General features: G+C 34.6%; 1 protein-coding gene across 3 annotated transcripts in view; it reads left to right on the top strand.

The window, feature by feature from the left end:
- MFSD6 (major facilitator superfamily domain containing 6) overlaps positions 1 to 25,938 on the top strand; it is an 87,611-nt gene that overhangs the window by 898 nt on the left and 60,775 nt on the right. The window contains exons 1-3 of one of the 3 annotated variants that reach the window (XM_074302845.1): positions 40 to 163; positions 1,887 to 1,928; positions 23,430 to 25,050. In XM_074302845.1, coding sequence (XP_074158946.1) covers positions 23,483 to 25,050 — 1,568 coding nt within the window. In that variant the 5' untranslated portion in view covers positions 40 to 163; positions 1,887 to 1,928; positions 23,430 to 23,482. Of the gene's footprint in view, positions 1 to 39; positions 164 to 1,886; positions 1,929 to 23,429; positions 25,051 to 25,938 lie in introns of those variants that run through there. The other 2 variants (XM_074302844.1, XM_074302843.1) reach the window with 2 other exon arrangements.

Genomic DNA, 25,938 nt, shown 5'->3' with positions numbered 1-25,938 from the left:
TTCCGCAAACGTAACCTGAGCTTGGAGAAAACAAAAGGGTTGCGGAGTCGGTCTGCTGCTGTTTCTGGGGAGAGACGAATGTCCTTAGGCTCTTCCTTTCGGAAGGTCCCACCCTCACTGTGGATAACATATCTGGCTGGAGAGTTGGGTACCGACGTTCTCCGTAGGAGACACATAGGAACCTCTTTCCATCTTCCCACCAGACAGGCGCGATGACTAAGATATGCCCACTTCCACTGTAGGAGGGAGAAATTGACATCTCATTTTTCACTAGCTAGATACATGCACGCAAAGAATTATTCCCGACATTCTCTGGAGGAACTTTCCATATTCAGATCGAGCATCTGACTGGAAAACCTGGGCCAGCCTAACTATGCAAAACAGTGCTCCTAGGTGGATGAAACTCCCCAGGAGCACCTATGTGGTAAAAAAACAATTGAAATGAACTAATCAATCAACAAGCATTTATTAAATAATTGCTCTGTGCTAGGGGACAAGGCTGTGCTCTCAAATAGCTTACTTAAAAAAAAAAAAAAGGTAGGGGAAGTTAAGGGAGATAACATATGTTATCCAGGCACAGAACAAATATAAAATAAATTCCAAAGTTTGGGGAAGGAGCCGGAGTTTTCACATAGAATGTGGAATTTGAGTTGAGCCTTGAAGAAAGTAAGGGATTCTACAAGTTGGAAGGGAGGAGGGAAATATAATTCAGGCATGGGGATCAACCAGTGCTAAAATATTGAGATGGAGTGTACTTTGTAAAAAGCAGAAAGAAGGCTGGCTTAGATGAAATATAGTTATGAGAAAGGGAATAATGTGTAGCAAGTAAATTAGGGTGGAGGTGGGGGCCTCAAGTACTGAAAGGCGTTAAAAACTAAGCCCGACATATTTGTTGGCATGCCTTTTCTTGCCAGGTTTATTCTCTGTAATAAAGGTGAACAATTTACACTTAATTTTGAAATATTGAAAAAAAATATTTATTTGCCTTCCTAACATCCAAGTATTTTTAACTTATGGTAAAAAAAAAATCAGATGTCTTTTTCACATAGAGAACACTTATGACAAATGACAGGCAGAACAATTTGGGTAGACAGTGGTCTAGAAGAGTAAAAATGAATATTGGGCCTGGAATTAAGAGACTGGGTTATCATCTTGTATTTCTTATAGTAATCAGGTATCTTGGACCTTTGACCCAGTTTCCTCAAATTGAAGGGGATTCACTAATTTAGTCTTTTGAAGAGTTAGAATGAACTATCTGAATGATATATAATCCAATTTGGCCATTTTAAAGATGAAGAATTTGAGGCCTAGAAAGAGATATGCTGTGACTCAGAAGCCCAGATAGTAAGTTGTAAAGTGGGCATTGGAACCGGATCTTCTGTTGACAAATCCAGGATTCTCTATGATGCCTCTATGACCTACAAGAGCCCTTTAAGTTCCAACTTTGTAGGAATCTGCTTTGAATATTTGACAGCAAGGATGCAAAAGAACCTAAAGAAGTTATATGTACAGTTGGCTAATAAACTGATCACCCAGATTAATATTTACATGACAGAATTGTCTATTCTTATAGTATGTTTATATGGGAAAAGAGGATGATGTCTAGATAACTATATGTGATGAACATACACATCAGCAATTGTGTCTTTATGTGGGGCATCCTTGACATTTATGAGCTTAGGATCCTGGTCACTAGTTGAGATCAAGGACATTTAAATGAGAAAGTGACTTGTGTATATCACTGGGTATTAAAAGAACATAAGGAGAAGGAAGAGGAGCATCACTAATGAATGAGATGTTGGTAGCTATAGGAGAATGGGAGGGGGGAAGTTTTGTATTTCTATGATGTAGTTAGATGTTTTCAACAATTATTTCTTTTTAAACAGTTCCTGTGTATAAGCTGAAGTGTTTACTACATAAAAACAAAGGTAAGAAGGCAATTCAAATACAAATACCAACCAGGACATAGGTTTATTTATTAAGAAGTTGATCATCCAGTTTATTGTTCAGGAGCTTCCATCCCCTTCCCCCTACTTTAAACGTTTCCTGCCTCTTTCCACTAAGACACTAACTTCAGTGTACATGTGTTAATGTTGTCATGCATTCTCTTCAGTGTATTAATTCCTCCTCTGTGGTCCCACTGTTTTGTTTAGGTACAGTAAAACCCAGAGGAAGCCTATACTTCTATGCATAATTTTGTTTTTACATAATTTTTACATATATTTATATGATATATCAAAGGCAGCATTGTGCCCAAACTAAAGTGCTAATAATGGAGTTAGGAAGCTCTGTGTTCAATTTCTTCTCTCATTCCTACTAGTAGAATGTCCAAGGGCAAATCACTTAACTTCTTATTGCCATCAAGTAATTCTTAGACTCAGTTACCTAGGAGCTGATGATCTGAATCAGTGGAAGGAATTTGTCTAATGGGAGTTCCCTAAACAGATGAAATTACATACATTCTAGACAGATTACAATCCTTGTATACTCTACATAACATATTTATGCATTTGTGCAATCAAATTACCCATTACATAACATACTGAAATTGCTAGAGGGCTGATCCAAGTTTAACCTTTTTTCTTATTTTTTCCATGATGGAAGTACCAAGATACAATGAAGTTGCTTTTAACATTTATTAAGAGCCTAAGAAGTATAAAGCATTTAAGCATACTAATAAATTTAGTTTGTTGTATCAATGCATGTATAGTTTGATCTGTTTCAATGAATTCACTTTATATCAAACTCAATGTTTTTCTTTATCTCTTATCCTGATAATCATGAATATTCAAAGATTTGCTGTATTTAAATAATCTGGCAAATCTAGGTGTGTTAGAAACCAAAGAGATTAATAGGTTATAGGAGTTGCATATATTAAGGGGCAGGGAGGAAGATTGACATTTTAGGAGGCAAGGTGATCCAATGGGTAGAGTATTGGACTTGGAGTTAGAAATAGTTGAGTTCAAATCCTTCTCAGACACTATGTAGCCTGGCAAGTCACATAGTCTCTCTGAACCTTGCTTTACTCATCAGTAAAATGAAGATAATATTTATAGATCCTATCCAGCAGATTTTTGGGAGCACCAAATGATATAAAAAGCTCTTCTGTGAATTTTAAAAGTACTGTTTAAATGTTGGCTACTTTTCTTAGATACCTGGGTTTTGCCTTTTCTGATCTTCACTTGTAGCTTGTATTTTAGCACTCTGACTCCTCTGTTTTCACCTGGGATGCTATTGTGGTGTTTGATAAATAGATGTCAATACAGTATATATCAGCACAGAAAAAATTCTTTTGAGTGGAATGATGTCATTTGGTAATTGTGTCCTCAGGAGTTATCTTAGAGGATGAAACCATTCCTAGTAAACAGGGAAAAGATTCCATGTTCCCAAAAAAAGTTGGAGTAATCTTTTTTTTTTTTACTTCAGTTGCTAGTTTTTGTTAGTGACACAAAAGAAAAATAGCCAACTGTGATATTTACCTGGTGCCTTTTATTCACAAGGCTATAGTTGTATGCTTTATTATTTAAAGTATATTAAAAGATGACACTCTTAAAAGATAAATCATAGGATTTCCATTTTGTCTTAGGGAGGTCAATCAGTTTTTGCAGAAATTGAAGGAGAAGGGGGAAAGAACTTCTGTGTGTATGTGTGTGTTTGTATACATAGACTTCTAAGAATTATTCAAATTCAGCTGCAGCAGAACATTTTGAAAGCAATATTTTTGTCACATTGAGGTAAAGAAGAGATGTTCAGAAAATTTTAATCTGCCATCTAGCATGTCATTCATTTAAAGGTTCTAATTGTATTTCAGGTTATGAAAGTAGAATTTAGGAAGCTCTGTTGCTAGGTAACTGCCCAATAAGCTCTGAAAAATCAACACAGAGTTTCTATTTTTAGCCAATTGAGTCATAGAAAACTTTAAGATCCTCCTGGAAAAATTAATTTGCCATTACCCATAGCATACATGGTGTTTAGATTATGCATTAAAGAGAGTATTTTCAATCCAGCAGGAGTAAAAAAGAGATTTTTTCATAAGTCAGATGCCAAGAAGAGGAGAAATTAGATGAAGAAAATTCTGTGAGCTGAATCTAGGGATGGAAATAAGCATTTATGAAATACCTTCTATATACCAGGCAGTATGCTAAATGCTTCTTTAGAAATATTGTCTCATTTGATCCTCAAAACAACTTTGGAAGGTAATACTATTATTCCCATTTTTACAGTTGAAGAAACTGAGGCTGAGACTAAGTGTCTTATCTAAGACCACTAGTAAGCTACTGAGTGTCTAAGACTGGATCTGAACTCACGCCTATCTGATTCCAATTGTCTCACCATAATAACTACTCAATTAAAGTTTGGGAATTGTTGAGGAGAGTTTAATATAGGGATCTGATGCCAAGGGCTGAAAGATTGTGTTTCCTTAGTGACTCAAAGGACTTTGATGAGTCTGAGAATATAAGGATAAAGAAATGAAGGTTAAAAATGAAATTCGTGTTTTAGACAAGCCCCCTACCCCCAAACGAAAGCTGTCTTGAAGTTACATGTCTGTGTTTGTTTGAGCCCCTCTGTGTAGTAGTTAAATAGCTCTTGCAAATCAGTTTTACAACAAAAATGAAAGTCTCCAACTTCAGAGGGCATATATTCTACTAAGCTCCATTATCTGTCCTATATTTGGGATTTTGGGAATATTGGTTTGCTCTTCTTGGCTTCAATTTCCCCGTGTATAAAAATGGTCTCCAACGTCTCATCCAGGTCCAAAGTCTATGATCTCATGTACTTTAGACTAAGGATTTTTTAAGAGGGGAAAGAACTTTCTAAGAGAAGTGAAATCAGGAGCTATAATCCTGAAGTCAAAGGAAGAGGAAGTATTCCAAAAGAGGATTTGGTCATTACTATTAAAAGCTGAAATTTTGTCTAAAAGAATTAATAGTGGGAAAATGCTATTGATTTTTACAATTAAGAGGTAGCCAAATCCATAAATATTTTTTAAGGAGCTACTCTATGTCAAGCACTGTAATACACATTAGGAATACAAAAAAAGAGACAAAGGACAGTCCTTATTCTCACGAAGCTTGTAATCCCATAGAAGAGAGCATGTATATAGGATAAATATTGCCTTCTCAGTGTTAAGAATTGGGAAAGGTTTCTTATAGAATGTGGGAGTTTAGTTAGGACTTGAAACCAGAAAGATCAGTAGTCAGAGTGGAAGAGGGAGTGCATCCCAGGCATGAAGGATAGCCAGAGAGAAAGCTCATAGAGGAAGTAACTTGATTGAGAAATAGCCAGGAAGTCAGTATCACTAGATCAAAGAGTTGGAGGATTAAGTAAGGTGTGAAAAGATTAGAAAAGTTGGAGGGCCCTAGTTTATAAAGAGCTTTGAATACCAAACAGCATTTTGTATTTGATCTTGGAGGCAATTGGGAGCCATTGGAGGTCATTGAATGTTTATTGGAGTTTACTGAGTTAATTGAGGGTGATATGATTGGACCTTCACTTTAGGAATATCACTTTGATATTTGAATGAAGGGTTGATTGGAGTGAGAAGAGACTTGAAGCACAACCCATCAGCAGGCTTTTTTGATAATTCCGATTTGAGGTGTGATGAGGTCTTACCCTAGAGTGTCAAAAGAGAAAACTCCCCAAGAGATGTTGCAAAAGTGAAATTTGCAGGCCTTGGCAAAAGATTGGATGGGGTGAGAGTGGGAATCAGGGAAAGAAATAATGAGGAATCCAGGGGTGACTCCTAGGTTGTGAGTCTGATGGACTAGGAGGAAGGATGATGCCTTCTATTATAAAAGGATGGGTAGGTTATTTTCAAGATTATGAAAGGTAGCTGGAGAAGTGAGATTGGAGGTCATCAGAGAAGTTGATTCAGGGAAGATATTTATGAGAATTATCAGCATTAAATCCATGGGACTTGATGAGATCACAAAATGATGTACTATAGAGAGAAGTAGAAAAAATTACGAAACACCATGAGACAGGGAAGTCTCAGTTGAGTGGATGGTTTAGAAGCTAGGTAGCAAAGAATTGAGTAGATGCTTAGGAAGCAGAGACTAAGAAGTACACTTATTTCTAGGATTTTGGCAAGGAAAGGAATAAGATATGTAGAATATCTTTGGTAGGATGGGGTAGATTTGACCATTTTTTTCTAGGAGATAGATGAGAAGAATTGGAAGAAGAGAAAAAAGAGACTGAGATTTTTAAAAATATAAAAAGAGGGTGATCAAAAGAAAAGACTCCCAGAAGTGGGGAGATAGAGTGAAGAGAACAAGTTAGAAGAATTGACCTTACAAGGAAAGAAGGAATCCTTTCTCTTCAGAGAAAAGAGTTAAAGAGGAGAGATAGGGTAGAGATGGGGAAAGGGAATTAGAAAGGGGGGTGAGAAGGTAGCTCATGCTGGGTGGCCTCTATTTTCTCATTATAGTAGGAGATGAAGCATTTGCTGAGGATAAGTTGGGGAGTGGAGATGCTCAGAAACAAGAAGATCGTAAAATGTTTGCATCAGCAACTGAGGACAGTGGGATAGAGTTAAGAAAGAATCTGGAAAGGAAAGAATTTTATAGTGCAGCCAGCTGTGTGTCCATTTGCATTTGTATAACAAGAATTGATAGAGGACCCAGTTATCTTGACTGTGTGCCTACTTTTGGCACACAGCTTAAAGATACGAGTCCAGAAGGTGGAAGGTGTCTGGTACTTTGACTATGCTATTTAAAAGGTATTTTTTGGTAGCAGTATATTTGAATAATAAACATTCCAGCACGAAGTTCATCCCGTTCTTTTGCATTCTCATTCCCAATCATTTGCCAAGTTCCATTGAAGGCTATATAATTGTCCTTTAAATAGAAAAGAAAAAAAGCCCCAACTTTTATAAAATATATTTTAAAATGACCTTTCCATGATAATAATATTTCCCTTCATTAATGGGATATAGATTATATTTTTATGTTTTTAGCTCTTTCATTAAAGTAAATAGCATGGAGTGTTGCTTTAGTAAGTTCATTATCATTCTAACTGAATAAAAAAATAAATCTAACTTCAGAGCATAATACATTATACATATAATAAATATACATATTGTGATTTGAGAATATATTGCTTTTAAGGGAATAGTTTGAAGTCAACAAATTAATAGAAAAAACACCAAAGATAGACAGATGTATCTAAAGAAACAAAAATAAATTTTAAATGATAGATTCAGATTTAAGAGCATTCAAAAAGAATTAGATTTGAGGAATCAAAACCTATACATTTTGGTTAGGATTTTTCTTTGCATTTTACTTTCTCCCCAGCTATTAATCTCTGAAATTTTGACCAATTGACATAGTCAATAAGGTATTATTGAGTACCAATACGTACTCTACTACCTTCTGACTCCAAATTCTCTCCTTCAATTGGCTGTGACCTGATACAAGATTGGAGTATAGGGAAAGATTTTTTTTTCTACTTCCAAGTCATCTTGTATTGAAATTTGAAATGATTTTCCTCCATACACAATTTTTAAAAATAATAGCTTTTTATTTTCAAAATATATGTAAAGATAGTTTTCAACATTTACCCTTGCAAAACCTTGTGTTCCAAATTTTTTTCCTTTCCTTCTCCCTCCACCCCCTGCCCTTGACAGCAAGTAATCCAGTATGGGTTAGACATGTACAATTCTTCTATATATTATATTTCCATATTTATTGTGCTGCACAAGAAAAATCAGATCGAAAAGGAAAAAAGAGGGAAAAAAGCAAGCAAACAACAACAAAAAAAAAAAGGTGAAAATACTATGTTATGATATACATTCAATCCCCACAGCTCTCTTTTTAGATGCAAATGACTCTCCCATCACAAGCCTTTTAGAATTGTCCTGAATCACCTCCTTGTTGAAAAGAGCCAAGTTATCACAGTTGAACATCACATAATCTTGTTGTTACTGTAATAGTGTTATAAACAGTGGCAACAGAGTTTCAGCAACTAATATGCTGTTTTAAAAACCATTTTAAAGAGAAATTACCTATAAATACAATTTATTTGAATTTCATTGTCTTGATTAGTTATGTGGTATGACATAAATAAATAAGTTCTCTTTTAATTAAACCTGCATAATTTAAGATATATTATACCTTGTATTCTTCTCAATTAATTTTAAGCATTTGTACTTACCTAACCTTAAAAATCTATTCCCCTTACTGGAACTTGGAAGACAGCAATAAAGACTTCATATTCCTGTCTGCTGTAATAAGAATTTGATTATTTGCTGTTCATTTGCTTATATAAGAGATAGGATGAAACTGTGTTCTTTCACAAGCCAAACCTTCTGACACTTTATCACTATTCTAATACTGACAAATAAGAATTTAGTTCTACAATATGCATAAAAGATCCTAGTTATAAAATCATCTTTAATATTTGTATTGTATTTATTCAGACTTGAGTGATTGAAATCAGATTTTTTTTTTTCTGCAGTCTTAGGTCAGTTTAAAGGCTTTTGTTTCTTCTCTATACCCATCCCAACTTTTCGTAGAAAGAAAACAATGTCTTCTCCTGTAGTTCCTATTTATTTAATAAATTGAAGGAGAAAGTAGGTAATATAGGATTTAAGCTCTTAGTATTTTATATTTATTGTTTTATCAACATAATTTGGATGATTCAGAATACTTTTATAACTAGTTAAATAATTAGCTATTTCTGCTTTAGATCCACTTAATTATCATTCAGGACTTTCAGCTGAGTGTTCTGTCAGGAGATAAGTGGGTTTTATCAGGTTCATAAATTCACAAACATCCATCAATATGATGAATATCTGAAAGACAACTTTGATTAAATCCTTTGATATACAACCATAAAAGAGAATAGAAGGTGATGTTTGAGTTTAAAACTATATCAAAGGCTTTCCAAAGTTCAGAATCATTAATGATATAGATATCATTGTATGCTGATTTTGAAAAAAATGCTTTAGAGTATCATCATGAATTAACAAGGATCTATAGGCCCACCCCCTGAAAGAAATATTTTAACTTTAGGGAGATTCATCTCCTTTGAAATAACACATTTAATAAACTATCACATGCATTGTACTATACATTTTTGGCTAATGTTCACTGGCATCAAAATATAATATCATCAGCAAACTTTTTTAGTTGGAATTTTTTAATGAATAAAATTCATTATTTTTCCCTTCTACCTCTTCCTCATTAAAAAAAGAAAATGAATGTCTGTTCTCCATCTTGAGTCTATCACTTCCCAATCAATGCCCATACTTGATTTTAGTCTTCTGATATCATTATTGATCATTAGAGTTCTTTGAGATTGTTAACAAATATTTATTGAGAGTGGGGCAGCTAGGTGGTGCAGTGGATAGAGCACCAGCCCTGAATTCAGGAGGACCCAAGTTCAAATCTGGTCTCAGACACTTAAGACTGCCTAGCTGTGTGACCCTGGGCAAGTCACTTAACCCCAGCCTCAGGGGGGAGGAAATATGTATATATATATATATATTGAAAGTTTGTGCTGCAGTATACCTCAAAAGGATATTCCGGGAACTGTATGACTCTACTGACCTATGGTTTGTCCATATAGGTCATGGCAAAGAATTACACAGTGCCATTTGCAAAAAGAAATTTGAGGAACACTTGGCAGTCACTGTTTTGGGGTTTTGAGACCAGGCATCATCTCTGCCTCCATGGGGTTTAGATTTAGTTTGTGAGACAAGGAAATGTGTAAAAAGATAGATAAAAGTATAAGGTGACACACATTAAGGAATTCAGAGGAGAAAATGACCTTACCAGGCATGGAAGAGTACATTAAAGCTATGCTTTGGAATGCTAATTATTTCTGAGTCACTGTACAAGGTTATTTTGGCTATAATTTATTCTACAATTATACCTTTCTATGAATATTAACATAATTAATTGTCTTCCAGTCTTGTAGGAAAAAACCCAAATATCAAAAGTTAAATTCTTGATATAGTGACAATTGGTGACATCATAAACATATTTTTCTCTACTTGATTTTTCAACCCACCCTCCAAACTTAAAAGTTTTATCTTTTACTCCTAATATGGAACCTTCATTTCAACAAACATCTTCCTTTCTATGCTTTGAACCTATCAGATTTTTTTTGAACTGTTAGTATTAACAGACTCTTCACATTCTCTGCCTCCTCTGGAAACTTTCTTTTTCTCTCCAGCTACCCAGATCTTATCCTTCTTTTAGAACCCTGCCTCTTGTAGCTTCTAATTCATCATGCTTTTCACTGAACTCTTATAATCCTCTCATTTGTACTGCTCCTATTGGCATTTGCTCCTATATTGCTTTGAATTATTTCCTATTTCACAACTGTGTGTATAAATATATGTGTGTGTGTACACACACACACACACACACACACACACACACACACACACAAACACAAATATGTGGTTATATGTATAATTTTTGTCACCTAATTTTTCTTTTGCACAACCTTTGGTGGCTTCCTAGCTAAATGCTGTATACTTTTTAAATTTTCAGTGGCTAGTGAATAAAAATAATCCTAAGATAATTCAATATTTTATCTTCTCTGTCCTTTAGAAACCTAATTTCTGTCTAATTGAAATTGTGTTTAATTACTTGTGAACTATTGGACAGCTAGATGGCACAGTGGAGAAAGTGCCAGGCTTAGCGTCTGGAAGATCTGAATTCATATGTGGCTTCAGACTTACTAGCTGTGTGATTGTAGGCAAGTCACCTAACACCATTTGCCTCAATTTCCTCATCTCTAAGATGAACTAAAGAACGAAATGGCAAACCACTTCAATATCTTTGCCAAGAAAACCCCAAATGGGGTCACAAAGAGTCAGACATAACTGTAACTAAGGAACAACAATAAACTTGTGAACCCCTGATTACCCAATTCATGATTTACTGTCAGTCCAAATCATTTATGAACTGTTTTTTTATTCTGTGGATTACCCCTTCTAAATGTACCTTCCTCATTTGGTTTCCAGGACTATATTTTTGTGGTTCTCTTACCTCTCTAATTTTCTTCTTATCTTCTTTACTGCCTTTCCCCTTGCTTCTTACTATAATTTTAATATAGTAATTTTAAAGGTTTTATTCTTAGCTGTTTTTTTCTATGTACCTATCTTATTCAGGGACATAATTTAAATTTCATTGCTTTGGGAATGAATCTAAGAACTATATTGTCATCCATGACTTCTCTGCCAGTCACTTTTCTCTCATTTCCAACTGTACATCATTTGAGTCTTTAATCTCAAAATGATTAAAACCAAACTCATCTTTTCTCTTTAAATCTGCTCCTCCTGCTTCATTATCTTTATTAATGGCAAAATCATTCATCAATGCTCCTAACCTTGAAGTTTTTATTGGTGTCTCACTCTTCCTGGTTTCTAAATATCCAATTATGCCCTCTTAATTTTATATGGTATTTCTTGAATCCATCCCCTTCTTTCCATTCCCATTCCTTTCTTTCTAAATCAGATCTTTTTTATCTTGTCTAAATTTTATTCTACATTCTCTGATAATGGTCTTCATATTTTCCAGATTCTCTTCATTCCTTATAGGATTTCCTAATGTAAAGATAAATAGGTCTGATCATACCGTCCTTTGTTCAAAACCTTCAATTTCTCACCAATATCTGTCAAAGTCCATGTTTCTCACTAGTTATTCAAAGTTCCTTCGCAATCTCTAGCCTTTTTTTCCAGATTTCTTTTTCACTACTTCTCCCTACACATTCTGATTTTAGCTAGTCTTTATCCTTTGAACATACCTTATACATGTCTTAAAAAAAAAAAAAAAAAACAACTCATATCATTCTCTATGGGTAGAATAGGCTTCTTCTCTCCATTGCTCTCTTTCCACTCCAACAATTCTAGAGTTGTTTAGCCATAATTCTGATGCTGTCTCTTTCCTGAAATCTTTCCCTGATAATTTTAGTTGAAAGTGATTTCTCCACAATCTGATTTTCTATCACTTTTTATTCCAATTATATTCTTATTGTTTTCCAGTTTATATTTTATTTTCTTATATACATAGTTTATCATCCCTACTAGATTCTAAATTCTTGAAGAATGGGAACTATAAAGTTAGGAGGACCTGAGTTCAAATGTGGCCTCAGAAACTTAACACTTCCTGGCTGCTTGACTCTGGGCAAGTCATTTAACCCCAATTGCTTCAGAGGAAAAATAAAAAGAATAGGAACTATAACATTTATCAATATAGCTCCATCATTGCTTAGCAAAGAATAAACAGTAGTCACTTTAATAAAATAATTGGCATTGAGAACTCTAAATTTCTACTTGCTTATTATATCCCCTTTTTATAGTAAGGTATTATGGAATAGAAGTTTTTTACTTTTTCATACTAAAGAAGGCTAGACAACATAAATCTTTTAAAAATATGGATAATGTAACTACTGTATTTATTTAATGTAGTTTTCAATTAACTGATCAATCTTAGCAATGATATCTGTTACATACTTAGATGTGTCATAAACGTCATGTTCATAGTTTCTCCTGTCACCTTTGAAAAGGCATAGGTTTGGGGGAAATAATCTGAGTGCATAAATGGATGAACCAGCCATACTTTCCTAATTAGGCATCAGTACATAAGTATTATGTTATATTTTAGAAATGTATAGTTGAAAAAATTGGTAGGATTTGATAGTTCCTTCAGCTTCATGGGGTTCTTCCAGCTTGTGAGCTTTGCCTAATACCTGAAATATCATTTAGCCTAAGCATTGAGTCACTGAGAACATTAATTTAAATGGACATTAATTATATGGTATATTTTAATAGATGCGTTCATGTCAGATGTTAGCCTTCCTGATTCATTGATGTTAATTAAAGACCTAAAGATTGTGCCCTGATAAAGGCATAATGTTCTTTTCTGTAAATGTTAAGATTCTTAAAGAATGGATGAAAAAAACATTTGTAAAACATTTATTAAGCACTGTGCTAAGTACTATGCAGATGAATGTACATTTAAAAATTAGGAAAAATACAAAGATAATAGAAAATAAAAAAGTGAAACAGTTCTTGCTCTCAAGGAGCACATATTTAAATGGGAGCACAAATTCAAATAAGTTAAAATATTCTCTTTCCTTTAAACTGTTGGTGTGCTCATTTGATTATTAATCATATCCTTCCTCTTTTTGAGATTCTCCCTATTGTCTTAAGTTATTATTTGAATCTTATAGGATTATTTGAATTTTCTCATGTTTATGTTTCATATTCCTAAAAAAACTACAAGTTCCTTGAGGGGGGAAGGTATTCAGTCTTTCTAAACTGACAATTTAAAAATTATTTCAAAAGCCACACAACCTCACAACTAACTAAAATTTTAACTGGCATAATTATATAATCAGAACTATTTGTAATTAAATATACTTAAAATAAAATATTCTTAATTAGCATTTCACAACATGTTCTCTTCAGTTGAACAAACATCTAAATGCCTACTGTGGGCATCACACAGTACCCAGCACTGGCAATTAAGCAGTCACTGCTGTTACTAATATAAATTACTTGAGAGAGGGGAGGGGGAGGCAAGGGCAGGGAAAGAGGGAGAGGGAAAGGGAGAGAAAGAGAAAATATGCTAATAATCTCTGGAATAAGAAAGTGTAAATGTTAAAGTTGGTACCTCAGCTGTAACCTCTGAAAGAGATTAGGAATTTTATGAGGTAGAATTGAGGAAGGTGTGCATTCTAGGCACAGGGAGAAGGAATTTTCCATTAATTCTAGTAGCATCTTGATTTGACCTTCAAAATTGATCTTGTCTATAGTCACATTCATTCCAAATAAGGAACCATTTGTGCAAAGGCTTGGAAACAGCTGTTAGAATATCACATACACATAACAGCTAGCTGGCCAGTTTGGAATGGAGAATATGCACATGGGAGCAATGTGAAATAAGATTGGAAAGGTATGTAGAAATGAGATTGTGGAGGGCTTTAAATGCAAGGTTAAGGATTTTGTATTTTTGTGTTTTACTTCAGTGGAAATGGATAGCCATTAAAGATTTTTGAGTGTGTGTGTTGTGTGTGTGTGTGTGTGTGTGTGTGTGTGTGTGTGTGTGTGTGTGTGTGTGTGTGTAGGGAAGTGGTGACCTGGTCAGATCTGTTTTATAGTGATAAATTTAGTATCTGTAGATAGGATTGACTGTAAAAGGAAGAGACTAGAGACCAATTAAGAGGGTATTGCATTAGTCAAGGCAAAAGGCGGTGAAAATCTGAAGCAAAGGATTTGGCTCTGTCACTGGAGATAGGGAATGGCTGCAAGGGATAATATGAAGGTAGAGACAATGAGACTTGATGAAGATGGAATTTGAAAGAAACAGAAGAATTGAGGAAGACTCCAAAGTTTTGAACCTGAGGGACTGGAAGGAGACTGGTGCCATCAACAGAAATGGTAATGTTCGGAGGAAAAAAAACTTTTAATACGAATTTCATTTCGTGTATATTGAATTTGAATTTGAGATATCCTAATAGAAGGATATAATAACTATTAGCTGGCAATTATTAACAAAGAACTGAAATTAGGAGAGTGATTAAAGCTAATTCTGTACATCATGGAGGTGATAATTGAACATCAATCAATAAATGTATGTTAAGCAGCTACTGTGTGCTAGATACTAAGTGATGGACACACAAAAAAGGCAAAAAGAATCAAGATGCTTACAATCCAGTGGGAAATACAACATGCAAACAAATATATACAAAGCAAATTAAATATGTGATAAATGGGAAATCAATGGTGGTGGAAAGGCACCAGAATTAAGAGAGGTTGGAGAAGGTAAAATTTGAGGTGAGAATTGAAGGAAGACAGAGATAAGAGTAAAGGAGGGAGAGCATTTCAGGCATGGGAGATAGCCAGAGAGAATGCCTGGAAGCATAAATGGAATGTTTTGTTTTTGTAACAGCCAAGAAGCCAGTTTCATTGGAACAAAGCCTATATGTCAGGGATTAAGTTATAAGAAGACTGGGCTATGATGGATTTTGAATGCCAAACTGAGCATTTTGTATTTGCTCCTAAAGGCAATAGGAAGCCACTAGAAATTGTTGTATAAAGAAGCAATATGAACAGATCTGCTTTATAGCAAAAATCATTTTAGTAGCTGAAACGAATAAAGTGTTAGAATGGGGAGAGGCATCAGGCAGGCGGACCCAACTTCAGCTTTTGCAGTAATCATGACTTGAGGGGCAGCTAGGTGATGCAGTGGAAAGAGTACTGGTCCTGAAGTCAGGAGAAGCTGAGTTCAAATCCTGTTTCAGATACTTAATGTGCTGATTGAAAGCAACAAAGGTACAGTCTATAGATGGGAGGCAGGAAGGAAAGTTCTGCATGTTTTACCTCCTGGCCTACAATTTCGTGGGGCATGAGAAAAGGAACACCTAACATTTTCAGTATATGAAGAATATGGAAAGAATATGTAATTATTTAGAGCAAAGAGAAATGTGTTAACAATAATTCAAGTATTCCAGAGAGCTCAATAAAAACCCCAGAACAAAGGACGGTATGAACTACAAGAGATAAAACAATCTATTACAGCAGCAGCATGGTGTCCTAGAAAGAGTACTGGACTTTAATTCAGGGTAAAACTGGATTTGAGTCCTGCTACTGACAATCATTAGATGTGTAACCCTAGGAAAAATCCCTTAACCCTTAAAATTTCAGGCTTCTTATTTATAAAAATTGGAAATATTCTGTAAAATGTGAATAACGTTGTTAGTGTTCTCTGAGCTGTTGTGAGGATTGATGAGATAATTTATGTAAAATGCTTTGCAGACTATAAAGTAATCTAATATAGCTATTATGAAACTTTCTTCCCAACTCTTTTTGTAATGTATGTCTGTATTTTGTATCATGCCTTACCCATTATGGCTACTGAAGGAATATTTGGTTTGATTCAAAATGGTCCTAAGCCCTACTAGCCATAGCAACTGGTGGAGTGATTTGAAGAGAGCCTAAAGGTCTGCTTGTCCCCACATTGCCTGGTGGTCTATCACAGAGCCACAAAGCCCTGCCCTTGATTGTGTTGAGATTAGAAGGATAGTAGAATTATAATGAAAATGTTAGCTGATATTAATGTTATTAACAGGAATTTAATTCTTAGATTAACTATAATCATGTATCAGTTGTTGAGGAGAATTTTAGTGAGAGTCTCAATAACCACCAATAGTAGTGAGAAGTAGGGTGAATTTGGGCATTTATTGCTGCAGTAAGCAACATTATGTAATCTGTACAAGCCCCCTGAACTCCATGGTCATATGTTCTTGCTCATGGGGATACTTGCTGATCCTACTTGAAAATTTGGCTTAATACCAATGCTAAAGGAACCATGTCAGGATGACCTAGAAAAAGAGTGAAGATTGTGTGATATATTCTCCACATGTCCTTCTAGTGGGAGACAACTTGTACCCTGAGCAGAATGTGCTTTCGCCCTCTTGCAATATGAATGTCTGGTATCATTCCAACCTCATCCTTCTTTTTTGTTACACTGGCTTCATGCCCGACAGCCACTCAAGCTGTCATTACTGCCAGAAGATCTATTAGAACTGACAGTATTAAGATCTCTGTTCCTGAATAATGTTTTACTTTGGAAAGTTTTGTTGATTCCTAAGAGGTAGTTGGTGTTGGTGGAAAGAATGTTGGTCTTAAGAGTGAGGAGAGCTTGCATTCAAATCTCACCTCTTTATTCAAGTAGCTAGCTCTATTATCTAAAGCAAATCAATTTATCTCATTAAGCCTCAGTTTCTTCATGTATAAAATGAGGATAAATAATTGTAGAGACAAATATGTTAAGGGACAGGTCAATTCTCCGAGAACCTCCACACCTGTGGATCATAGCATCTGAAGGAGCTGCAGGGCAGCCTTTGTTGACACCTGATGAGATAAATTGGAGGCAGAGGGAAAAGGAGAGAGGTCATACAGAACTGCAACTCCCTCTCAGTCTCCTTGTATCTTCCTTTCATAAGAGGCGATCCATTCTTCAGGTCTGGGTTGGATCTCCAGCAGCCACTGTCAGGTGGCTCCCATGTATTCTTCCAACATAAATAAATGAATTATCTCAAAGGGTTGTCCAGAAGATCCAATGAGATCATCTGTACAAAACTCTATAAATGTCAGCTGTTATGGCTGTTACTGGAATTTGAAAATGAATTTCGGAGAAGGCAACAGGGAGTGAATTCAAGATAACATTTATGTAGATTTGTGAAGGAGTTTAAATTTATATCTTCATTTTATAAGAAAACCATTGGTAATAATCAAGCTTTGATCACATAAGCTTAAAAACACAGAAATAATAACATGGTGTATTCATTCAAAATTCAACATTTATTAGCTGCCTAATATATGCCAGGCACTGAATTAGGTGCCATCACCTAGTCCATACCTTAATCTCACATTTTATTGAATAGGGACAACATGTACATACAGGAAAAGCAGATCTAGATGATATGCCAAATAAATATGAGGTGATTAAAATGAGGGAAGGGAATTTACAATTGGAGGAATTACATAGGATAGGCATGATATAGGAGTTGAAATTTGTACTGAGCCTTGAATGAAACTGGAGTTTCTCTGAAGCAGAAGTGAGGAGGAAGAGGATTCCAGATCCATGGGAGCACATCCTATGCAAAAGCACAAAAACCAGTTACAAATGTTGTGATGTAGGCCAGTTTGGCCAGAACATAAGTATAAATAAAGGAGAGTGATATGCACTCATCCTTCAAGATAGACTGGAACCCTGTTGTAAAGAGCTTTAAATGTTTTTCACAGCAGTGCTTGTATTTTACCCAAGAAGCAATAGAGAGTCATTGGTGCTTTTTGAGCGAGAGATTAATATAGTCAGGCTTGTTTAAAGTCTTCTAGTAGACCAGAGATTCTCAAACTCAGGGGCCTTTTGTACTTTTAAAAATTGCTGAGGATCCCAAAGAACTTTTGTTTATCTGAGTTATATCTACTGATATATTAAAATTTAAAACTGATAAATTTTTAAAGTATTTGTTCATTTAAAAGAAAAAATAACCCATTATCTGTAAATAATATTTTTATTTTTAGTATTTTTATGAAAGTTAACTCTAATTTCCAAAACAAAAAATTAGAGAGAATGGTGACATTGCTTTATATATTCTTGCAAATATTTTTAGTGTCAGGTTTAATGGAAACAACTAGCTGGGTTGCCATAAATGCTTCTGCATTCAATCTGCTGCCGTATGTTGTTTTGGTTGAAGTGTATGAAATTTAGCCTTATGTAGATATCTAACAGGGGAAAAAAGGAAGATTTTTATTAGGCAAATACTATCTTAGTATTATTATGAAAATAGCTTTGATCTCATGGATTCTGAAAAGTTCTCAACGATCCCTGTGTCCATAGACCATATTTTGAGTAGAGTTGTTTAAAATTATTTCAAGGAGTTTAGGAAGCATTTTTCTTAGTTTTTCTAGTTTTTTTCTTTAAGGGCAGAAGCATGATGACATACACTGGTAAGTAGGGAGGTACTGATAAAAACTCTCTTTTCCAGATGGTTGTTTCTCGGCCCTACTTCTCAAAAAAAGTGTTTAAAAAACTGTGACAATTAGGCTTGCATAAGTTATTCCATTTGCAAGTCTAACCTGAGGAAAGTATTGTTAAACAATTATAGTTTATTTTTCTTTTGAATCTATTTTCAATTGTTTTTCATTATTTGTCTCTGAGGGAAAAACAAGGGACAACTTTGATTTAAATACATAATGAAGAAAGCTATCAATTTTTCCAGGAAACATTTCATTGCCTACCATTAATAATTCAGAATGTACCTGCTGTTCATGAAACTCATTGTGGGCATTAGTAGCATACATAAACAGGTCCTAAAAGAAATAGTGTTATAACAGTTTTCCCTGTAATAATGTTGATGATTATTTTGACTTGTATTTTTTTTCAGAATAAAAACTACCTCTATTGACATAGATTTCATCTCTTACATGTCTCAGTAGATGGTTTGCTTGAATTCCTGGGACCCAAACAATTCATTCTTTATTAGTAGCTTGGAGCCAAAACAATACGTAATCCAGTAGCTGGTGGGAATAGTAATTAATGATATATATATAGTATGTTAAGATTTAGAAAGCATTTTAGATCCATTAAGCTTATTAGATCTTCACAATAACAACTCTGTGAATTAAATACTGCAGATTTATTAACTTCATTTTAGAGATAAGAAGCTGAGGTTCAGAGATGACCTTACTTGTAGAAGTATAAAAGATGTAATTTGAACCCAGTTATCTCCTGATTACAAGTCTTGCATTCTTTATACTTAAGGTGTAGCCTCCCAGAACCTTCTGATAGAAGAGCCTTTCCAAATTAGCTAGGCTAGTCCTTAGATGATAGGTGATGTGCAATTTGTTTTAAAGTTGTGCTCAGTCTTACCTGGCTTGCCATATCTTGGGCTCTACTGGGAAAGCCTTCACAGACTAAGGGTCATCTCTATGCCATAATGAAGCAATTGGAGAATCTTAGTGGAAAGATGACGATTAACATCTTTATAGAAAATGTAAATGAGAACTTTAAAGATTTTAATGAAGTAAAGAAATATTAGGAAAAGCAATGCAGTAGTATAGATATATCGAAGTCCAGGCCAGCAAAACTCCCCAGTTGAGTCTGAACCAACTTAAGAAGTAACAGGGGAATATTTAGCAAAATAAGGAAACTACAAAAGGACACATTATGTTAATTTACAGTTTTCTAAGTCTCTATGCCACCTCAGTGATCTCTTTCTATATGAATTTGACACCACTTCTCTAGGCAATTGAGATTGGATGTTGGATTGTTTTCTTTTTTGATGGGAGCTGATACCAATATTTCTTACAGCCTTGCAAAAAAAAAATTAAACATTTCTATTAATTTACAGAGATGTTTCAAACAAATTTTTCAACTTGTACCAGCAAAACAGTGTTGATGCACTCAATGAAGTCAATGTGTTTCAGCTGTTTAAAATTCATATTTTATCCATGACTCTAAACCAGGCCATTTACTTTGAAAACTTTACATGCTGGTCATAATTGATATTGTAAAAGTCAGATGCTTATCAATTATCAGATATTTGTTTGGGAAAAAATTATACATGAAAATTTGTTCATGTTATTTGATTGTTTTCATTTATTCATTTCTAAGTTTATCTAGTATTTGATAGGAGTCTTAGTTAATTTATGTCACTTCTTAAGTCTGTGTCAGTAGCTTTGATTAATTTGTTAATTCCCTCAGTGTTTTGAGACTTTTTGACAGAGACATAAGTGTAACCTGAAAGTATTGAATCAGAGGTCCTTTGTAGCTATTTAGGTCAAAATCCTAATCTTTAATGGTAGTGAGTATGACTTTGTGAGGTGAAAGGAACAATTCTTGAGTTTTGGGGGACAGAATTTTAGCTCAATTTTGCTCATTCTAAGCATGAAATTATGTTGTACTTCCATTTTTGCTAGGACAAGAGAAACCTTGTGATAAATCACATGTATTCATATGATAGAAAGGCAGTTGGCTAGGAAAAATGATTTTTATCAAAGACTAAGTCAACATCCTATTGAAATACTTGTTTTTCACTTGATAATTAGAAGCACAGCATACATTTCTTTTAGTGTTTGTGCATCCATTACTTATTGGCCTAGATCCTTATGAGAGATAGGTAGTGTCTATTCCTCTGCCATCTGCTATGGATCAGCAGTTGATAGGTATGAGCATGTATAGCTGAGCATGATAATTGAAAAGGGGGTAATAATGGTTATATGGTAACCAGGTAGCATCATGGCAGTGAGAAATAGTTCAGGACATTATTGGAAAAACATCAGAACTCTAATCATCTCCAAAATCAGTTTTGACTCCAGATACTGAAACAAAATTCCTTCTTTCAGCTGAAGAGGTGAACTACAGCAGAATGGGACACACTGTGTCAGTGATGGCCAATTTGTTGGTTTGTTTCACTAAACTGTACTTCTTTGTTACAAGGGGTAGAACAGATAATCAATGGAAAATAACAGGTGTTTTCTTGAAAGCATAAATGTAAATATTTATTTAAATTTTTTAAATTAATGAAGGTAGGAAGATATCAGTAACTAATTCTGATTCTTTAAAATAATGTTTCATATAATTGTGATTTTAAAAAAAGCAAGGACAGAGAGGTTTCCTTCCTGAGGTCAAAATGGAATCGGGGGCATTTTGCAGAAGCCCCCTTGTGCAAAGACAGGTACAGTTTTTAAGAAGAGAAATTCAAATAAATCATGCAGGATTAGTTTTCATAACACAGAATCTAACAGTATTTAGTATAAAGATATATATCTTTTAGTATAAATATACACATATATGTAAGATATAAATATAATAATATTAATAATTACACATAATATATTATACTAATGTAAATAAATAAATATTAAATATTTTAAAACAGTATAAAGAAGATTTAACAGTAAGATTCTGATATTTCCAGGTTACCTCTCTTGCCTGTTCTTGGGTAAAAGTGAAATGTTAATACAGTTGTTAACATCCTTTATATAAAATATACTAATTTTTTTCTTTTTTTAAGCTATTTTGTGATAATAATTTATAATTAATGGAAAACCAATATAAATATATAGGACTTCTATTAGCCAGCATGGGTATGTACAGTGCCTATTCTTCCATACTAGAAATAAAAAAAATAGACCCATCCTCTAGAACTTATAAAATTGTCTGCTTCTCCCTTCTAAATGAGTAGTGTGCAAGATTCTAGCAGATTTTTAGAAAAACATTTTTAAAAATTTAAACAAAGCAGCTCCTGTGATATTGCCTGAATTTGGGGATGGGGTAAAGGTAGAATATGAAATATCATAGACTTAATATTGTGTGTCTCTGACAAATATTAATAACTACTCCTAATAGCTGTTTGGGGAGTGTAAAAGTTTAATAGTTACTAGTTTTCTATTCTGTTCTAAGTATTCTAACTTCCTACCTTGTCATAATTTTTTTAAATTTAAACTTAATAACAATAGCCAGCATTTGTATGGTGTTTTAAGCTTTGCAAAGTATTTTACATGTTTTCTCATTTGATCCTCCCCAACAGTTCTGGGGAATGGGCACTATATTCCCATTTTATTGATGAGGGAACAAAGGGAACTGATCCTGAAGGAAGTTAAGTGACTTAGCTAGCTTAAAAGCTAGTATATGTTTGGGGCCAAATTTGAACTTGTCTTCCTGCTTTTAGGTCCAAGATTCTAAGTCTTAGCCTTTCATTGCTGTAAATCAGTCTGTGAACATAGTAAACCGGTTAGACTATCCTGTCATGCATGTGAGAAGAGTAAGGAAGGCTGGTAGCTTGAGTGGTAACTGGCACCATTGTTTCAGCTTCTCAAAAGACCTTTTTAATATTTCTAATCCAGTAACAAAATGAAATATCTTGATTCTAAAAGATTATTTCCCATAGTCTATAATATATGGTATTTTAAAAAATAATTATAAGTGCAAGATATACTGATTTAATATCCCTGAGAGCAAGTATTATATGATGTTTTGTCTCCAGAAAGGGGCTGTATCTGTAGGCAGCTAGATAGTGAAGTGGATAGAGTACTAAACAGCATCAGGAAGACCTAAGTGTGATCCTGCTTTATAAACTTACTAGCTCTGTGACCCTAGATCAATCACAACTTCTCAGCCTCATTTTCATGATCTATAAATTGAGGATATCAATTACATTTACTTCATCAGGTTTTTATGAAGATCAAATAAGATAATAGACATAAAGTGCTTTGCAGAGACTTTAAAGAACTATATAAATGATAACAGCTGTTGTTATTGTGTACAAACAGTGCAGCCAACTCTTCCTTACAAATTCTTCATTGTTATGAGTATTATATCGCTTAAGCAGCTTTCTCTTGCTCATTAAGTTGTAGTTTTTGCTTTGTTTATTTGTTGGAAGTCCATATGATGTTTATTCTCTATTGGTAACTGAGTGAATAGGTCTCCTAATCCTTCATAATATCCCACCTATAGAATTTTATAAAATATATTAGTGCAACTCAAGACATCAGCCTCATGATGTCATTAGTCCATTTTGAGAATGAAGGAGGAACGGCAACAATAACCAGAGGAAACCAGAAATCAGATTTTTTTGAAAAATTATATTCTCTAACATGTTTTATTATAAATAAATCCTTGAAATTCTATATTTTCTCTAGGAATTTGTGAAAAGATTGGAGATTAATTAGTTATAAACTTTATATAGGAAAATATCATTTATCCAAATAATACTGGATTAGGACATTTTTGAGGAGACTTTTAAATTTCTTCAGTGTGTGCATTATAGGCACATGATTCAAATTAGTTCATAAAATAACTCTTTATTGGATATGACATTAATTGGCTGTAAGCCTGATAAAGGAGGATCAGTTTTAATAACAAAATTGTCTAAATGTATATATATATTTTTTTCCTTTACAGATCAACTAGAATAATTTTGAAAATTATCAACTTTCTGATGTTCATAATAAACCATGGCGACTGATGATAAAGTTGCCATTTTGACTGATGATGAAGAGGAGCAAAAGAGAAAGTATGTGCTTGCTGATCCTTTTAATGGTATCTCCAGGGAACCAGACCAGCAACCCGCAAATGAAACCCCCTCCTCAACAGAGACTTCCACTATCCCAGAAGAAGAAATAGACTGGATTGAGAAACACTGTGTTAAAGTAAACAATGATCTTCTTATTTCAAAGGTCTTTTATTTTTTCTTTTACTCTGCATATGGCTCTCTTTATCCACTTTTGCCTGTGTATTATAAACAGCTGGGCATGTCACCCAGTCAGAGTGGACTATTAGTGGGCATTAGATATTTCATCGAATTCTGCAGTGCCCCCTTTTGGGGTGTAGTTGCTGATCGCTTTAGGAAGGGTAAAATTGTCCTCCTCTTTTCACTTTTATGTTGGGTTTTATTCAATCTTGGCATAGGGTTTGTCAAACCAGCTACCTTGAGATGTGTACCAAAGATCTCACCCACAGTGCATCCGACCAATGGGAGCCATCTTTTAACTACTATTCCACCAAACTCTTCCATCATCCCTCCCCTTACCATAGTCCAAGCCACACCACCAAAAACTCGGGAGAAAAGGAATTTACTTGACAATTTGACGTTAGAAGAGGAGTTAACCAACCCTGGACTTGTATCTCCTTCCCCACCTGATGACATAGCAATCGTATTTACTGTTCAGCCTCCAACATCTTCAAGTACTAACAATTCTATGCTCTTAATCCAGAGCATAAACACTACTACCATGGCTCCAGTTGTAGCTGGGAACATCACCAAAGTGACGGCCACCCCTTCTCTGACCACCAAAGTATTGCCCTCAGATCAGCGAATTCTCGTTTATGATCAGCAAGAAGTGGAAGCGATATTTCTGGTGATCCTGTTGGTTGTCATCATAGGAGAGTTTTTCAGTGCATCCTCTGTCACCATTGTGGACACAGTCACACTACAGTACCTGGGAAAACACAGGGATCGATATGGATTACAACGCATGTGGGGTTCTCTGGGCTGGGGATTGGCCATGCTCTCTGTGGGTATAGGGATCGATTACACTCACATAGATGTTCTCATTGATGGTCAAGGGTGTAAACCCCCTGAATACAGGAACTACCAGATAGTCTTCATTGTTTTTGGGGTCCTGATGACCATGGCTTTAATAGTGGCTACTCAGTTCCGTTTCCGCTACAGCCATTTCAAAAGCAATAACAACAAAGGGAAAGAGGTGGAAATTCCTCAGGTGGAGAGAAACAATTCCACTGAATCTTCTGAAGACACACCAACCAGCTCGAGTCAGTCACAAGCATTCAGTTTTTGGGACCTGATTAAGCTGCTTTGCAGTGTACAGTATGGCTCTGTGTTATTTGTGGCATGGTTTATGGGTTTTGGCTACGGATTTGTGTTCACTTTTCTTTACTGGCATCTGGAAGACCTCAATGGCACAACAACCCTGTTTGGTGTCTGCTCTGTCCTGAGTCATGTTTCTGAATTGACCGCTTACTTCTTTAGTCACAAACTTATTGAACTTATTGGTCACATCAGGTAAGAAAAATATTTTTCTTTGCTATCATTTGGTTGAATTAAGTTCTTATTTTATGTCACACTAGGTATAATATAAATTCATGATCATTGTATTTTGTTATGGAGAAAAATTAGAGTGCCTTTTGCTCACCTTTATTATTGGTTGTTGTTTTTGTTATGTAAAGAAAAAGCCCAATTGTTCTTTTAGATTAGGATTATTTACCTGAGAAGCATGGACATCTATTACCATTATTAGATTTCAGGAGAAGTCCATGAATTGGATGAGAAAAAAAAAAAAGTCACATTTTTATTTTCACTAACCTTTGATTAGTTAGGATAGTTTTGAAATCCTATGTGTTTTATTTTATGCTTTTAAAAACATTATTCTGAGAAAGGCTCCACAGATTTCAATAGACTGATTAAGAGACTGCAATACTAAAAAAAAAAAAAAAAAAATGTTAAGAGCCTCTTATCTAGACTCTAGAGAAAATATTCCCCAAAAGGTTTGCAAATTCCTTGCTATTGATTTGTCTTATGGAAAATGTTTTGGTTAATATTTTCATTATGTTATAAATGCAGTTATGGCAGCTACTCCTAACTTGGAATTATATGAGTCAGGTCATAGTGAGTCAAGTTTCTCATATTTCCTTTATGCCTACTGCAAAACCTAGAAGTAGTTTATAATGGCAGTTACATTCAACAAGGATTCTGTACTATCACAATCCTCTTTCACAGTACTTACATTAAGAAGAATCTTACAGAATCCTTTTTTTTTTTTTGCTAAAAAAAAAAAAAAAAAGAGCCTGTGAATTGGGGATTAAGAAATATATCTTTAGCTGACAAGAAGATAAGAGAAAATGGTATTCCCTTTCACCCTTAACTCCTGCCCACTCACTATCTCTCTCTTTC

This window comes from Sminthopsis crassicaudata, chromosome 3 (assembly GCF_048593235.1).
Source record: "Sminthopsis crassicaudata isolate SCR6 chromosome 3, ASM4859323v1, whole genome shotgun sequence".
Classification (NCBI taxonomy): Eukaryota; Metazoa; Chordata; class Mammalia; order Dasyuromorphia; family Dasyuridae; genus Sminthopsis; species Sminthopsis crassicaudata.
Note: the sequence above shows the minus strand (reverse complement) of the source record. Positions and strands in the feature narration are given on the sequence as shown.